Here is a 17,768-nt window from a genome sequence, read left to right on the forward strand (position 1 = left end):
TGTGACACGGCTATTACGTACGTTACATATTCGCCGGTATAAATATATCGGCTGGCTGCTGGGTGACCCCGTATGTTGAGTGGATCCGACCACTTGTTGTGCTCCGTACCACCTACGCCATAAAAATCTGAGCAAATGTTCAATAATAGACTGGTAACTAGACGAAGAACGTCTTCTGCAACCCAGTCAACTTTTCGGTACTTCTGGAGAAGAAGAAAGTGAAATTATTTCTGCTTAATTGGACCACATTTGGAGAAGGGTATTGATTTCGAGTCGGCGGGTAGTACACATGTAAATACGAGATTTGAGAGCGGTTATTAGTAGTTTGGTGAGACGATCTGCCTGAAATGACGCCGGCTGGAAGAAGATGATCCATGAAAAAGAGGAGCAGCAAATGCGACGACGGAGCAGAGATTGTTTAATTGCGACAAATTCCGAGCTAAATTTCCCGTCCCGTCGTATCTTCTTCGTCTTCTTGCGACGGAATAATATGAATGTGCCATCACGATCCACTAATCATTTCGGACATAAATTAGAGAAGTCTGACAGTCTGAAAATCTGAGGGAAAAAAACTTGTGTCTCACTGCTCCAGTTTTTTAAAAGGGTTCATACTAAAGTAGTGTCTGAACTAATAAAAGTCATCATCGTGAGCATAACATGCTCACCACCACGATTTCGTCGACCCTTAAGGATTCAGAGTCAAGGAAGGAACGTTACATATGTAAATATGCATCAGCGTAATGATCACATTGAGGATTTAATTGAATGCAGCGAAAATTAGGAAACTTGTCCATGCAGCGGAATAATTGAAGCGTAAGTGATTTTTATCTTTATTAGGTTTTACATAAATTAGAAAAAGTATGTACGTAGCAGTGGGTCCTCGGCAGCAGTGGCCACGGAAGCTGTGGGGACATCTGAGGACGTTAGCATTGTAGGATAGGGGAGGGAGGGGTTAACATAACATGGGCAGACTATGAGGGCATCGATAACCGTGGGGATATTGTCCTCCTGTCCCCACGCTTCCGCGGCCACTGTTCGGCAGCAAGGATCCGCAATTCAGTGCGTATTTATTTATGTATGAGATGACGACAAGGTTTTAAACCCTTTTTGATTTCTGGATCGTTTAATTCTACTCCCGTATATCATTCCGGCTGTCAACCCGCTTCCGGAAGTGGAATGTAAATAAAATGAAATCTCACGTGTTAATTGTGCATTTTTTACAGAAGAAATTTCTAAAAAATAAAAAAAGAGGAACAAAAAATTGGGGACGAAAATGATTGGAGAAATGGACCTCGAGGAAGCCGACATTTCCGAAATGGACGTTATTGACGTCATTGGGTATGTATCTTTCTCTTACGTAGTTTTACTTAGGATAAGCCCACAGTTTCCAATTTATATTAATTACTGATATATCGTCATAAGTGAAGCATTAATAGTTTCAATTTGGGACCAAATCCATTCCAAATCCATAGAGTTGTACAATGGGCAGGGCATCGAAGTATTTAATAAACGGACGTAACGAAAGAGTGAAACAATTAGCAGAATCAAACCTTTTCCCAAGTCAAAAATCTATCATCTTACTCCAATTTGGACAATTTTGGACTTTGACTTGCCATAAATAACTGCCAATCTCTGCCATAAATACGTCTAAGACCGACACGTCAAAATTTCAACAGTTTCGATCTTTGAAATTTTGGCATGGGAAATATTCCCTTGGTATAAAGAACATGAACATGCCATAAATACCCCCTGGACTGGACATGACCAAAACTACAACTCTAACTGTACACACACCAAAGGATTTTAGCAAATTGTATGAATTGCTACTCACTTATCTGCATGTGACCATATTAAAATTTTATCAACTAAATAATAACTGACTGGCAGAGAGTTCAAAATGTTAACTCTTAACCACGCAGTTCGCTCGCAGGATAAAATGTCATGTCGCCAATTTACAAAGGTCGCTATAAACAAGCATATGCAAACTATGTATGTACTTATAAAACCCAATCCACGCAAAATCTTAGCCACGAAGAGAGATGCCCATCTCATCTCAGACATAAATATCATCCATGAGAACCTTCGTTCGTAAATACAAAGTGTGTCTAGTCGTGACACAGACCAAGCAAAACCAAAAAGCTGTCACTCATATTTATAACTAAAAGCGATTACAAAATTGATAAATATGTAGTTGACGAGACGCCGTGTTATTCGGCAGAATTAAATTCGACTCGTCATTTATTTTAATAAGTAGAAAAACAAAATTATATTTATTACGAAACGTATTTAATTAAATATTTTCGAAATGGATTTTGCAAAGTTTCCCATTTATACCTACATAATTTTCGCTATATTAAAATATTGCAAAATATGAAATCCTTCTCTCTCTTTCTTTTTTTCTGGGCGTGTGTTATCGTAATTTCGCAATTCATTGACGTGCCTTCTTGAATCAAGGCAAAGTTATGTAAATGTATTACATACGCTATAAATATTGATGACATTAATAGGTTCACTTCATGCTCGTGTCTCATTCTCGCCTCGTCCACCATTTGAGACGGATAATAATAATGTCACAGGAAAAAAAATATGATTCATCACACCCCGTTCATTCCGTGTACAAAAATAGGACGTTTTATTTAAAAGGCATACAAAGTGTTGCCATTTTTAGAAATAATTAATGCCCAACAAAGAGCGAGTCTCTCTCTTCATGTGGTCGGAATCATTGACCGTCCGTCACATTGTTGTCAGGCTGTCCATTTTCCATTCATTCCACTTTTCACGATTGACGACCACGAGGTAGCACTCAAGCAGGGATGCCCTTAAAACGACCGACAACAAGGAACCATTCATTTAAAAAGTGTAGGATGACTCACCTGTGAGACTTTCTGTAATTCGGAGACAATTTTAACGCTTGGATGACAAACAAATACGGCTTTGCTGCCTAATTTTAGTCTGTGTCAACAGAAAAGTAACCCCCGTCGTGGTCCAAGTCGTTGATGAGAGAAAGGGTTAAGCAGGAAGTTGCTCGATAGGCTTTTAACCATGAATCGCATCGCACCACCACAAAAACCAAACCCAAATAAGTGAGATGACGACTATGATGATCATGAAAGTTTTAGGCAGTAGAGAATATAATAGTTGGCATTCATAGCAATCCTGCTCAACGATGTACATATTTATGCGCCTATAGTTCTGCACGGGTTATGTATGTACAAATGATAAGAAATGCTGTCACTTGACCAGGAAAACATTTTAATTGTGATTAAAAATTATAAAATATTGATAAGTACTTATGGCGTATCTTGTAGCACAGCACATTAAATTCTGCGTCGTCGTCGAAATGCAAATTGTGCGAGACGATGATGGTGATGGTACGAAATATAGGAAATAAATTACTTATTCTGTCGATTTGATACTTGTTGGCGTATCTTGTAGCACATTACGTATATTCTACGTCGAAGTGTAAACTGTACGAAATATAGGAAATTTATAATTATCCCCATATTTTAATCGCTTGCTAAAACATATGAAAATCTGCTGCGCAGCAAGTTGCCCACAGTAATCTTAAGTTTGTGTCGTCGTCGTCGTCGTGTGGTAACGAACGACCATGAGATAACGTAGGTCAAAGTGTACGCTCATATATTATTGAGATCTCATTATGCATATTCATATTTTGGGAGGCTTTCTTCGCACATTTCCTCCAGCAGCAATTTATTTAAGTGCTGACAACCCTTTCTATACGCTCCTTACTTTTATGCATGTAGAGTCCTTATCAGAAATTTTGTGGTGGTTTGATTTCTGACCTGTCAAACGAATATAGAATTTTCTAATAAACTTCAGATTGCAACGACGGTGAAATGAATGAATTTTCATGTTTACTTATGTGTACATTTGGTATTAAAACAGGGGACATAAATTCTCGAGAAACAAAAATTGGGCTAATTTTAGCAGATTTTATCACCAAATAGATATATAAGTTAAAGACAATAAGGTACTTATTTACACAGATAACCCCAATGTCACGTTTTCGTGGCGTGGCGTGGCGTGGCGTGGCTACTTTTTCAGCCCAAATTGCTTATTTCTACCCTAAACATTTGGGGATGGAATGGAATTTAAATAAGTAAACATACTTTTTTAATTGTTTGCTGATGGGATTTCGTAAACTTTTTGTCTTGGGATAGGTAAATATGTAAATTTGGGTAATTTTATAACCCGAAAGCAACTTTGTGGTATTTTTGTGGTCCAGGATTACACTCGAAATGCAAACAAAGTCAGAAATGTGGGTTTTAAAGGACTACTTTTGTGACCAAATGTTTTTTTCCAGAACTTTCCAAACGCGGAGACCAGATTTTTCTTCCCCTGCTTCATTAATCCGTTTGATTTGGCACCCTTAAGAGAAAGATGGGTCGTGAAGTATGGGAATGGGAACGTGGTTATGGTTATTATTGTTCGCTCCGTTGGTTTGGTTTGATGTGGACGTGACGTGCGGAAAGCTATGGATGGGCATGTCTCGGAGCAATTAACGTGAAGCCCGTTAGTCACGGGTGACTCGGAATTAGGTCATCTCCTCGCCACATGAAAGCACCGCCGAAGGGGAGGCCCCTTTGGTAACGTGATGCCCGTCTTTTGACTGTCGGGCAGCCGACGGGGCCACCGTCACCGTACTCACTGTCAACGTGGTGGGCGTCTCTGCTGATACATTCCCGGAATGACTGCTGTCTCCAATTTGTTGTTTATTGCGTAACTGATACATTTTGCGGGGTGATCGGCATTTTGTCTCGTTTCCCATCCATCCAGTTTTGTGTAGGGATCAGAACTGTGTTTCGGGTGCACGTAGATAACCACTTGAAAGAAATAACGGCAATAAAGTGGTTTCTTGCAGCTACATATTTTGACCTAAGGTGCAAGCAAACTACGCCCCTCCGCTGTACTGCATAAGTCGCGTGGCAAGATAGCGCATATTTCTTGCAGTTTCTTCCACCTCGGATTTCTTGCATTTTTTTCTTTGCAGTGCAAGAAATAATGGCAAGACAGCGGTTTTTGCAGCTATTTTGGCCTGCAAGAAATGCAAGGCGCAAGAAACCCCGCAATATTTCATAAGTCGCATGGCTAGATTGCGCATATTTCTGGCACTTTCTCCCAATTTCTTGCGTTTCTTTGCATTGCAAGAAATGTGGCAAACCCGCAAGAAACGAAACACTGGATCACAGAATGTAGCAAATTTTGGGATTGAATAATAAATGAAATATGCGATAAGATTTCGGTTTGAAATGAACACGTCTGATCATTCCTGACGACGACGGTAATCTTGTGGAATCTCAAGAATCAACCCATGCAGCAGCGAAAGAAATTGTAAATATATTTGATTTAAAATGACCACTCATCTCGAAAGTGACTTATCATCATTAAATTGATTTAGCAGGCATTTATGAGCATGTCAGTCAATCATTTGAGGATGAGCTATGCCATTCCATATTTGTCCGTAATATCTCTCACACGGAGTTCTTCCTCTCGTCGTGGATTGAATTGACATCCGACTGACTTTGTACGCATATAATAATAAATAATAATAATATTACACGGCGAACCAAACCAAAGAATAATGAAAGTCATCTCGGCATCATTTAAGAAAACAAAGCAATAAAATAAATTCGTAGGGTGGCGAAACGAAAGGGTTGGTTGGGGCATTCACCAAAAACCACCACCGTTCTAAATATTAATGTTATGCTATCCTCCATCTCATCTCGAGATAAGATCGGTATCTGCATTTTGAGAATATTTATGTAAATACACGCACATTAGGCGAAATTATGAAAGATTCGAAATCTACAGTTTTTAAAATTTATGTCTTAATGTGCTCATTTATGCGTATTTTAAACTTAAGACGGTCGATCGTATGTACAAAATCATGGGGAAAAATTGAGACTATTCTCAATAGTCACATTATTAATGTCCCTGACCCCGAAGGAAATTTGTTAAATTTTGTGACCCTTCCTTGACCAGTCACAAATGATAAAGACGATCGGCAGGTCATCCGATTGCGGAAAAGGGAGAGTTGTTACCTGATAGAGGCAAATTTCCTACCTTGATCTGTATTTAGGAGGGGCACCAGCACCTCCACCACCACCGGAATGACCAGGGCATTCCGACTCTCTCGATAACAGGGAGCACCCTGCTGCTGGGAGAACTTTTGAAATGCACAATATCGAACATGATCAAAGTTGGGGGTTGATTTTGGATTACGAGACCCATCGGACGGAATAGGCGAGCTTGGGAAAAGTGGAGTGGAATGAAGAAGAAGGGTTGGAAATATTTGAATCTTGTTGTACATTGAATGAATTGGCAAAAATTCGGGGATCATGTTTACATGAGCGGAGCCTTTCATCTCGCCGCGGATATGTCAGTTAGCCAATCTTTCCTTCCACGTATTTACTACAGACTTTAAGAGATGAGACGCTGTTTTTTACACGGGTTAAATGTTTTCTTCCTCCTGCCACGACGGGATTATGTGGATTTCGGTGTTTTGTTGGTATGTAGCCATGCATTTATTCAAGAAGAAGATTCCGCAGACAGTCGCAATTCCATTATTTATTTAAATTATTTATTTATTAAATCTGGCTCATGCCAGTCTCGCCGAATTTATCTATTTCTGTTCAACGAGAGATGCAGCGTCAATGGGAATTGTGGCGAATCTGCGAATTAGATAATTAATTACACACGACACATCCTTCTCCAAGGTCTTCTTATTGGATGCTACACTAAAATACCACCAAAATCCTTAAATAATTGCGTGAAAACAAAGAGAGATGCGAGGGGACAAAGATGATAAGAAAATGCAAAACTTGCAACTTTTTTTAGGCCAATGAGTTTCGCACTTGCACTTTATTTACATATCTCGTCGTGTTTTTTCTGTGTAAAAGGACATCAACAGTTTTTGTATTAATTTTCATGTTGTTTTTCCAAGCTGCCCCTGCTTATCCTTAATGAAAGAGGGGCAGCTGACGGTTGCAAAAATTACTTACTTATTTGGTTATCAAGGGTTGGGCTGAGCATTGATCTACTTAAAATTGCAATCATTGTGAAGGAAGATGACTAATTTTTGTGATACATTCTGTAAAATTATTATGTCTCATTTCATTCCTTGGTGATGAATGCAATCTCATTTTTCTCGTCTCAAATCGAGTACGAGTCTCACTTTCCCCACGATCTCGTATGTACATACACCTCAATTCTTAACTAAATATGTACACGGACACCTTTCTCTTTCCGTTTCTCGACTCATGTATGTCGAAATTAGCAAGTGTGAAAGACTTGGTAAAAGCTTGTAGTCTACAACTTCTTATTCCTCCGAGGGCGGAGTTTACGTTGGTGACTCCGCCAAGAAGGCGAACACAAAAACAGCGACAATGCGACAACTAATAACAAAACGCGGCTAAAAAGCGTACAAAATCAGGATACATTTCTTCTTCTTTCCAATTTTGAAAAGTTTGTACTACGCAAATTATGTAATTATCGTCTCTTAAATACTTGACAAGGATTCAATTATGCCAAAAATGCGTACTTCTTCGCTATCGGAATTTCCACCTCTTACTCAAACTTATTAAAAGTTCCCAAATTCCAACCCGACGAAAAATTTATTCTCTCTGATATCTACGTAGCGGGTTATCATCATCCCTTGATAACATCGTGTTGCATAGGGGTTGTTGGTTTCTTACTTAACAGTTTATCTCCTTAGTCGACCTCATCCATATGCACATACATTCGTCCATCCATGCTACATATGTCCACATACCTACCGAAATCATGGAATGATGCTGCACAACTCGTCGTATTACATACGGACGGATAACTCACGAAAGGAAACCTTAAGTCAACTTTCGTACGTATTCCACACCACACATTCTTCCCAGCAGCGTCTTATGGGTTCTTCTTCTCGCAGCAATATCTTGGTCGTCGTCTTGGCCGAAAATGTGTATATATTTATACGGATGGAACAGGGGTGAATGAGACTCATTCATTAAACAGGGTTCCCTGCTATCACAACCATCTCCTCCTCGTCGTCGTCTTTCTCACTTATCATCACCACCACCAGAGCCAAACCTAGAACATTTTTCTCCATCTCATACTTATCTCCACGTACTTATCGTCGTCATTTTATACTCACTCACAAACATACGTACGTACACCTTTGACTCAAAAGCAAGATCATCGAGACTCAAAATTTAATTCACAGAGAGAGACCAACTTGATTGAATATCAAAGAGAAAAAAAAATATTAAACGATCCAGTGACTGACATGAAGAAGATAAGTACTTATGTACATATATAAACTTCGTGCTATATCGTATACACACTATAATAAATAATAATAAAAACACTTACTACGACAAATCAAAGAGAATCATCGTCTTATTAAGTAATTTGATGATTCCTCCAATATTTTTTTCTAAATATAATAAACTTGATCTCTCGTATGTTCACCTCGTCGTATATAAGTAATCATCATTTAACTAACACTAGTTTTTTGAGGGATACATAATACGAAATAAAATACCGAGGAGAAAGTTATCTCCGTTTTTTTTCTTCATCTTCATCTTTATCAATGAGCTTAAGCTGCTGAATAAAAGTGTATTTACATTTGGATTTACTTAATGCAGTGTAATTTGACTCGTGTGATAATCTATCCTCATTCTCAATTGATTCGACTATAGTGCGCTCCTTCTTCTTCTTGAGAGAGAGTCACGTTCCAACGACTTCTTTTGCGTCAAAAATTGAGACAAAGATTGCGATTGTATTCGTATATTCGCTTGACACAAGTGAGTGAGTGAGACAACGTTCGCCTTGTTAACCTGTCCACGCGAGGACTGGATAATTAAGATAACTGACCTTTGTGAATAAGACGAAAGTGAAAATCTGATTAATTGTGGGATTAATTAAGAAACTAAATACCTTTGATAGAGAAGGTTGTTGTTTGTTTGTTTGGGGTGGTTATCTTATTGCGATGGATAAGATGACGATTTCTTCCTCACCGGAGGAACCAGAAGAACATGATAACGACGCCAGTTTAGCGGAGATTGATAAGGCGGCTGCAAAAGTGCTGCAGGGTTACGACTGGTCTGTTGTGTCCAATACGAAAAAGTGAGTATGCTTATCGGCAGGGGTGAATTTTGTTAAGCGAAATGTCTTAATTAGCGGAAGGCAATTGTGTTTTTCATGATACGTCTTTCATCGGGATAAATGCGACGTTTATTCACGTGTTAAGGGCCGTCATTCGATTAATTTCGTGGAAAACAGCTAATCATCGATAAGCTAGTCCTTTCGATGTGGATGATAAAATTGATGATCACTTTTATTTAGTAAAGAACTAAATATGCAAAAATCATTCGCATAATTTTGCATTTTCTCCTGCTAAATAATACATGCAATTAAAGGCATGGTGAAAGTTGGGGAAATTGAGACAGCATGATTTACTGTAATAAATTCTTAGGATTAGTTTATTTGATTTCGACTTTCTCAAATCATTCTCCGTTTTGCTTAAATACATTTTTTTCTAATTTGTGCAGATCGTCGCAGTCGAATCCAGCCAATGGACACGTCAAACGTCCCATGAACGCGTTTATGGTTTGGGCGAAAGCTGCCCGGCGTCGCCTCGCGGAACAATACCCTCAACTTCACAATGCAGAATTGAGCAAAAGTCTTGGCAAATTGTGGAGGTAAGAAAACTTATCATCTCATCTCATATCAAACAGGACAAAAATTAGTTATTTTTGTTCCGATTTTGCCAAAAACTTTCTATCCCAGGCGTCATTCTGGGTTTAGCTTAAAATGAAGGTCTCCGATTTTGACAAAATTAGTGTCAATAGCTCACAAATTTAATTAGTATGAACCTTGCTAAAGACATATCTCCCAAATGGACACGTTTGGCAGCGAAGAGGAGAAAACGCCCAGTAAATTTAGAAAGTGTAAAAATTTGTCAACTTTCTCCACTTCGGATGCAAATATCTCTGCCAAACCTGCACATTGGAACATCTCCATTGTCGGTCACATATTTATTATTTAGCCTGTTAAGTGCCCCCTTCACTATTTATGATGGAATACTTAATGTCTTCCAAGGTCCCTCCTGTCCACATTGACGAAAGGAAACATGTCACACATTTTCAAGGCAAACTTACTCACTCACATATTTGGAAAGACGTCGAACACAGTAAAAATAAAGCGATAAAGCCACCATCAACCAGAAAAGTTAAATGACATAACATCCCAATTTCCCATTTTATTACGCACGCAGTGTTTTTATTAAGCTGAGAAAACACATCGTTATTTTATTAGTACGAGCTGCATTGCATAATAAATAAATAAATATGTATCGATCGAGGTAGTTTATTTAATTTGGTGCATTTTGCGTTGTACATTAAAAGATGGTAAAATCCACTCCACTCCACATGTCACAGGATCATACATACAATTTAGTAGGGCACATCTTCTTACCACGGTTATCCAATCCAATCCACTGACCCGCGTATTTCTCTTATCACCTCCTCCCTCCCTTATCCTGAGATAAGAGCACCCACCACACCACACCACCACAATCCGTTCCATTCCATGCAGCATTTTGTACATTACTTCCTTCATCTTGCTGCTGCAGTTGACTTAATTATTAAGTTATTACGAGTGATGTATGTATTTAGGCTTGGTTTTATTTGATGATAATTTGTGTAACTGCGTCGTCGTCGTCCAATTCTTTGATAACTACAAGTCACACATGGCAAGCAATACGTTTCTGGGTTTAGTTGACATGGACAAAAATGAAATAAATATCTGAATCATCATCGTCATCATCTTCGTACATATCGCACGATGTTGTTGTCAATAAATCAATAAGTAAGTAAAATGCACGTGGAGGAGGTGACGCGTTATCAGCGTAATTTGTTTGTGGCGCTGTAGTATTTGTGCAGTGATGATGATAAGGTTACACCTTGAGGTACTTGGGCAAAGTGTGGGAAGATGAAGGTATTTTGTGCTGGGCTGATGGATGGATGTACAAAAAATTAAGGATGCCATGAAAGTTTTACATGGCGAGTGAGTTATTGGGCCCAATCGAAAGAAGGAGCGAGATAAAGATAAAAAGACACAAAATATATGTCTCCAGTTATATTTATATTTTATTTTATTAGTGTTTCACAACGAAGGAAAGTGCTTGGTGGGCACGGCGTGGACACAATTTTAGGGTCAATCTACCTAAAATCATCACATCATGTACATATGTGTATATATTTTGCTGGCTGGGATGAGGAGGACCATTTGTAGGAGGAAAAGGATGCTGTTGGGCTGGAATAAAAGACACTCATCAAATTTACAACTTTCCGCTTTAATGCATTTTTCTCCCCATTTTACTTTGTTTTACTGCTTCATGGAGCTGCTAAATATGTGGTGGTGTCACTTTTGGGCCGTCCCTCGGCTCACACACACACACGACGAGGCATGAATGAGGTCGTCTTCTTCTTGAGATATTTTTCGGCAGAGCAGACTCGTTGGTCATTTTGTGAATGAATCCCTTGATGAGTTCAATGTCACTTTGCTTCTTTTGCTGCTTGAGTCATGCAGCGCTAAAAATGACCACACCCCGGGAGGGACACTTAGGAAGAAGCAAGGTCCAGGTTTTTCAAGGAGACTTTATTACCCACGAGACACACATGTACATCTTCTACCTTAAAACAATGGTAAAATGTGTGTGTGTGACAGTGTAAAACGGTGGAGAGTGATATATTAAGTACTATTATGAACATGTATATATGTAGTGCTTCGTGTGTATATTTGCGTATATACATGGATAAATAGGCTTGGCTGCGTATCAGGCAGGCAGTTTGGTCACCAACCGTGCCATTGCTTTGGAGAAAGGTCAAGTTGGCAAAGCGGAGGGTGGTCATCCTCTGCAAGACACCTTTTCCTGCGGGCTCGTCCCTATCCATCCCTTCTGCCTGTTTCAGGGTCAGTCATCAATTATGAATTCGGAAGAACAATCAGTGAATGAGAATCTTTCCTCGAAAAGCAGATTGCAAACTAACCAGCCAATGATCAAGTTCTTAGTCATTAGTGGAGGAAAGGAAGCCGGATTAGCTTTGGTTTTCGGCAGATTTATTTAAAATGTCAAGTCTCCGTTGTTTTGGACTTGTGAGAAATATGAGATTTCATAATTTGGCAAAATTTACTTCATTATATATTTGTTGGGTTGAGAAAAGGGAGGAAGCAACAAAAACAACACCCACGACGAGAAAATTGAGACCGTGGTTAACATTGTTGCTGCCGTATTTTGACTTTTTTTTGCAAAAATACACATTTTCGTCAAAGGAGCCGTACGCAATACGAATAGCAAATATGCCTCCAATAAGTACTTGTTAGTTCGTTGGTTACTGGCATGTCTTACATTTTTTAGAATCCGTAAAATTCCCAGTTTCGCAGAATTTCTCGTCCGCCGGTCGTTCAATTGGTCCTTTCGCTTCGAGAATATTATGCAACTGTTCTAGAATGTGATCCGTATTATGTAGGCCACATGTCCAGAAAGTTAAGTATTAAGCAGTCGTTCGTTGGTTCGTAATGACATGAGATTTTTCTCGTCGTGATTGTTGTTTTTGTGGATCTTTGTGGAAGTTTGGAGAAATGGTTCAGGGTGAGATTCGAGGAAAGCAGCAAGACGTTCAGTTCAGTAGCGGGGGCAGTCTTGGTATATGTGAAATGTCCATTCGAAGATGTACATAAAGCACAGGGTTCTGTGGCAATAAAAAGTTCAGATCTAGGGTTGATTCCAACAGGAAAGTGACGAGTGACACGAAACAGACGGACAGAGAGAGATGATTTTCCACGATTTCTCCCTCGGATAAGCCATAAGCAGGACACGATATGAAGGGAAAAGTGGGTGCACGATATCTGTGTGGTCCTCCACATACGTACGCACATATTCAAATTAGATATTCAAATGGGGAGATGTGATGTAATAAATCTCGAATTGTACTGCAAAACAGAAGCAGTTACATATGTAGTTATCCTTATGGGCATACACGTTTTTATCGTCCTGCTACTTCGACGTTGTTAATTTTGGAAAGAGCTTTGCATGCATGATATTTTAACTGGAATTATGTAATTAGCACTTTAATTGGGTCTTGTGTTATCATAATTTTGCTTAATCTGTGTTGTGTCTCAATTTCTTGTTTGCTGGGTTTTTACCGGTTTGGGATATTTTCTTCTCGAGAGAGAGAGAATCTGCATTGCCGGCGGATACAGGGTATATTGTCCCCCCTGAATCGTATCTTGTCCTTGTTAATAAGTCCTCCTGTCCCACATTTATTTGTTTTAATCGTGAAAACAATGCATTTTGACCACGATAAGACATTAATTTCTTCACAAAATCTCTATTTTCGTATGACTGCTGCCTTCTCCATGAAAATTCTCGTCTTTTTGGGGGTGTAACAGTCCTAGAAACCCTTGGAAGACCAAGCTCAAAAATCTGTATTTTAATAAGGTATTTTGCCTCCAATGTCCCCCCAACTTCCGCCGCCACTGAGGAACTGAACATCGGTCTGCCTGGGTGGGGATGAGCCTTATTTCTTTCTTTTTATTGGGGAGAGTGAGCAGAAGGAGTGAGATTTTATGATGCCTAGTTAGCCCCGATATGTCCCCATTTTAAAACTTTAAAGTTTTTTAATAGCCTCGAAAACCTCATCTTAAAACAGGCATAACAAAACTTTGTTGCCTTTTGGGGTGAATTGGTTTAGTTTGTGAAATGGTGAAATAACACGAAATTATCAAACCAAATAAGTAAAGTACGTGTCTTGTGGGTGCTCATCACCACCCGAAAAACAGAACAAAGCCACAAAATTACAAAGTATTTTTTAACAGGAAAGTAAAATTTTAACACATTGACAATTTTAGCAGCGAGAGATTTTATATTGTTTACACGTGGTGAAGATTGTGGTTTACACGAATAACGTTTAAAATTGAGATGAAATCGTGTTATGCTCATCTGTCCATAATTTCCGGATTTTACGAGATTTTTACTACTTGCAGTAGCTACACAAAAATGTAAAAACTGTCCATACATATTTCCTTGATGATTTACGCTTCCAAGATATTGCACCGTGACACCTGTTGAGAGACGATTTCCAGCCTCGACACGACTCAAATATCATGGAAATGATGACGATGAGATAGGTTAGCGTTGGGTCATCATCACCCCAATTTGTGGGGTAAAAACGATATGCACAAGCACATAAAATGATACTGCACACTTATGGAAAATAAGTAGGCAATCATGTTCTGATTATCAACTGAGGGTATAGTTGCCACCCCGCCCAGCAATGTTTTTAGAGTGAACAGGCATCCGATGGGTTCAAACTAGATTTATTTATTTATTTTTCATCCCTTGAGTGACAATGAGAGGGGAAACACCTCTCTGAATAAACATGGTCAGTATGAAATGAATATGGTCGCACGGCATTTTATTCGTCAAGTGTTTTCTCAAGAGGGAGAGATGAGATCCGGTCTACGCACTCATTCGCTTAGTCAGTCTGTAACATTATATTGTGTGCAATTAATTTCTGTATGCTTGACTCACTAGGAATTTGGTGTTGATGGATTTTTTATATTTTTTTCAGACTGTTGAGCGAAACGGAGAAAAGGCCCTTTATTTTGGAAGCGGAACGACTCCGGAGTGAGGTAGGTTTCTATTGGTTTATAATTGCTGCAAATTATGCATAATTTTTGTTCAAATTTTGCAGCACAAGCGACAACACCCCGACTACAAGTACCAACCACGAAGGAGAAAGCAACGGGTTGACAAACAATTGGAGAAAGTTAGTTGCTCTTCTGCCGTAGTTTTTAGGTGAGTGTCAATACAATACAAAGTATGATAACAATGCCTGACTATTTTTTAACCGGATTTTCTACCCTTCTCAGATCTACCAAAAGTCCCGACTCCTGCGACCAGAGCAATCCCTCCCCCATTCCACCCACACCACCCACCACCCCGAAAATCGAACCTGGCTACAACTCCCTCCCTCCCACTGGAAAAGCTGCTAAGAGAAGCTCCAAACACTTGAATCAGTCCCCCTCCGGAGGAGGTCACTCCTCGTCACCCATTCTGCACTCAAACACAACTCCCAACTCGGACAGTTCTCCCCCAATCCCCATCGTGGGGACGGATTGGGAGCACTACAACACTTTGCGCCATCACAGCTTCAGCCACCACAGTCACCACCACCCTCACCCCAACCACCACCATCACTACTCCAGCTCTCTCGGGTCCCTCGGCTCGGCCGGGTCGTCGGGAGGGTCGTCGTCTTCTGCAGCCTTGTTGTACTCGTCGCCCTCTTCGACCAGTTCGGCCGGCTCGTCTCTCGTCCTCGCCCAGTCGTCGCCTTCTTCTTCGGGAAGCGGGGGGTCTTCCGGTGGTGCGAATCACCACCACCACAACCACCACGGACTGGGGACCATGGTCAACGGGGGAGGAATGGAGCTCGGCGGAGGGGGTGGTGGGATGAGCCACAGTCTAGGATCGTCTGGAGGGGGACCTTCTACCCCCAGCGGATCGTCCTCCTCCGCCACGACGAATCCCATCCTCTTGACGAGTATGAAGTTGGATTCGAACGGAAATTCGGCAGGGGAGCAGCAGCAGGGTTTGTTTAAATCTGAGAGTTTGCCCAACTACCCGTCCCATCATCACCATCACGGATTGCCGACCGAGTTCCAGCTCCAGAATCCGGGCGTGACCTATATGCACGACCCGCACGTGCACCCTTCCAACTATCAACATTACTTTGCGCCGGGTGGGTTTGTCGAAAACTGGGGAGGTTTTCATGGTGGGTATTTGTAGGGAAGGGTAAATATTTAAATTATAGGGAATTTATTTGTATGAAATTTTGTGTCCCTCGCGTCTTTTATGCCTAGTTTTAGTTACATATTTTATACAATTAGTTTTTAGTTGGTGGACAAAGAAAGTGCGTACCATAAAAAATAGTCGGCATATGAATAAGTTAGGCCGACCTGTGTACGGTACATAATATGTAAATATGTACATAGTATATGTAGTTTTATTACAGAAAATGCAACGATTTATCACAGCGAAGATGAATGACAATTAATGATCACAACGTGGAATTTAAGTGCCTTAAAACTTTTTACAACCGTGATACATATAATTCTCCAACTAGATAATCACTTATCTACTATTCTAATCAATTTTAAGATATTTACTATTTACACTATGAATATGATGTTTCCCGTTTGAAAATCGACCTGCAGAAGAAAAGTCAAAAAATTCAAAAAATTTGTATAATTTCTTCACAATTTTGTATGGGGAGTAAAATGATTTTCTGTCGTAGCTGTGCTTTCTAGGAAAAAAATATAGTCGTGATTTTTTTGCAGGTCGATTTTCATACGTGTTTCCATTTTCCTAATTAAATTTAGCACACTACAAATAATTTAGTATAAGAAAATATTATCCTGTATTTAATACATGTACAGTTTATGTATGTCTGCCTGGGTTGTGCCGTGTTGTGTCGTGTCTCTTATCATCATCCGTAATGAAAATGGATACTCGTATTAATATTGTTCCGCTATTATTATCATTATTAAATATTACATACTTATGTACGTGTCAGTGAAAATAATATTTTATTATGTCACCATTACCATTAATTAACTAACTTTACCCATTAAAATATCAAGTTAGCCATTACTTATTACCATTAAATTAGAGACAATCGAAAGTGTTGTTCTGTTCTGCTAATAAGCTTTGTACTTAATAATTCGTGTTCATTCATTATTAATAAAACAAGAGCAACACAGCAACAAAATCGCATCTCTAGCTCTCTAGACACATGAAATGAAGGAAATGAAGGTCTTTTTCTTAATTGGGGTGGAGTGGCAGGCAGGCCGATTTTATTTATCGCATCGTCGGCTGTTGTTTGTGTGGGGATTTGTTATACGTGGTCTAGTCGTCTAATGCATAATGTATCAGGGGCAGATAATCAGTAGCCGCGGAAGGCGTGGGGGCATTAACATTGTTGGATAGGGGAGGGCGGGGTTTATATAACATGGGCAGATGATGGGGACATCGATCATTGCCGTGGGGGCATTGTCCCTCTGTCCACGCTTCCGCGGCCACTGGGAACGTTTCGTGGGGGTGGTGTCGTCTCTCTCTCGCAGATAAAAAGTCAGACTTATACGAGAGAAACCTTGATAACGTAAAACATAACGTGATGACCTTTTCACTCTCTACGGAATTAGGCCGGCCGGCTTTCTTCTCATGAAATATGAGACGAATCTGAAAGTGCAGCAAGTAATAACCTCAAAAAACCTTTATGTGTGCGGCGGTGGTGGTGGTTATGTTTTATGACGGCGGAAGTGGGGCACGACATGAGAATGAGTGGCGTGACATAGTTCCATTTACTTTACGAGAGATAGATATGTGTGCTTATCGTATCATATTTATGTGTTTATACTTATCATTTGGCGAAACGAAAGTGAATTGAATCCATATTTCAAAATTTGATCAGATACATAAACAGATAAACTTTTCGTCGTTGGGAAATTATTGAAGGTGACAAATCTTGGCCATTTAATTTGCATCTGTGCATATCCGCCTGGTGAGGAGCGAGTGAGAGCTTTCTTGTGGTCCGGGTGACATTTAATGAGCATCTTGAATGCGATAAGATGGATTTGATGCGTTTTATTTTTGGCTGAATTATCCTTGACTCTTCTGATCAATCTCTCTC

General features: G+C 39.8%; 1 protein-coding gene across 2 annotated transcripts; it reads left to right on the forward strand.

Annotated features, from left to right (window-relative positions):
- Window positions 1-178: 178 nt before the first annotated feature.
- LOC110853312 (transcription factor Sox-10) lies at window positions 179-16,847 on the forward strand. 2 transcript variants are annotated; one of them, XM_022101566.2, is made up of 6 exons: window positions 179-813; window positions 1,224-1,338; window positions 9,564-9,713; window positions 14,649-14,709; window positions 14,772-14,875; window positions 14,950-16,847. In XM_022101566.2, exons 2-6 carry the CDS (start codon window positions 1,274-1,276, stop codon window positions 15,863-15,865), a joined length of 1,296 nt encoding a protein of 431 aa, XP_021957258.1. In that variant the 5' UTR covers window positions 179-813; window positions 1,224-1,273; the 3' UTR covers window positions 15,866-16,847. The 2 variants fall into 2 exon arrangements, with proteins under 2 accessions (XP_021957258.1, XP_021957257.1); XM_022101565.2 differs by lacking the exons at window positions 179-813; window positions 1,224-1,338 and adding an exon at window positions 7,684-9,138.
- The last annotated feature ends 921 nt before the right edge of the window (window positions 16,848-17,768 follow it).

The sequence above is a fragment of the Folsomia candida genome, unplaced genomic scaffold (assembly GCF_002217175.1).
Source record: "Folsomia candida strain VU population unplaced genomic scaffold, ASM221717v1 Fcan01_Sc008, whole genome shotgun sequence".
Taxonomy (NCBI): domain Eukaryota; kingdom Metazoa; phylum Arthropoda; class Collembola; order Entomobryomorpha; family Isotomidae; genus Folsomia; species Folsomia candida.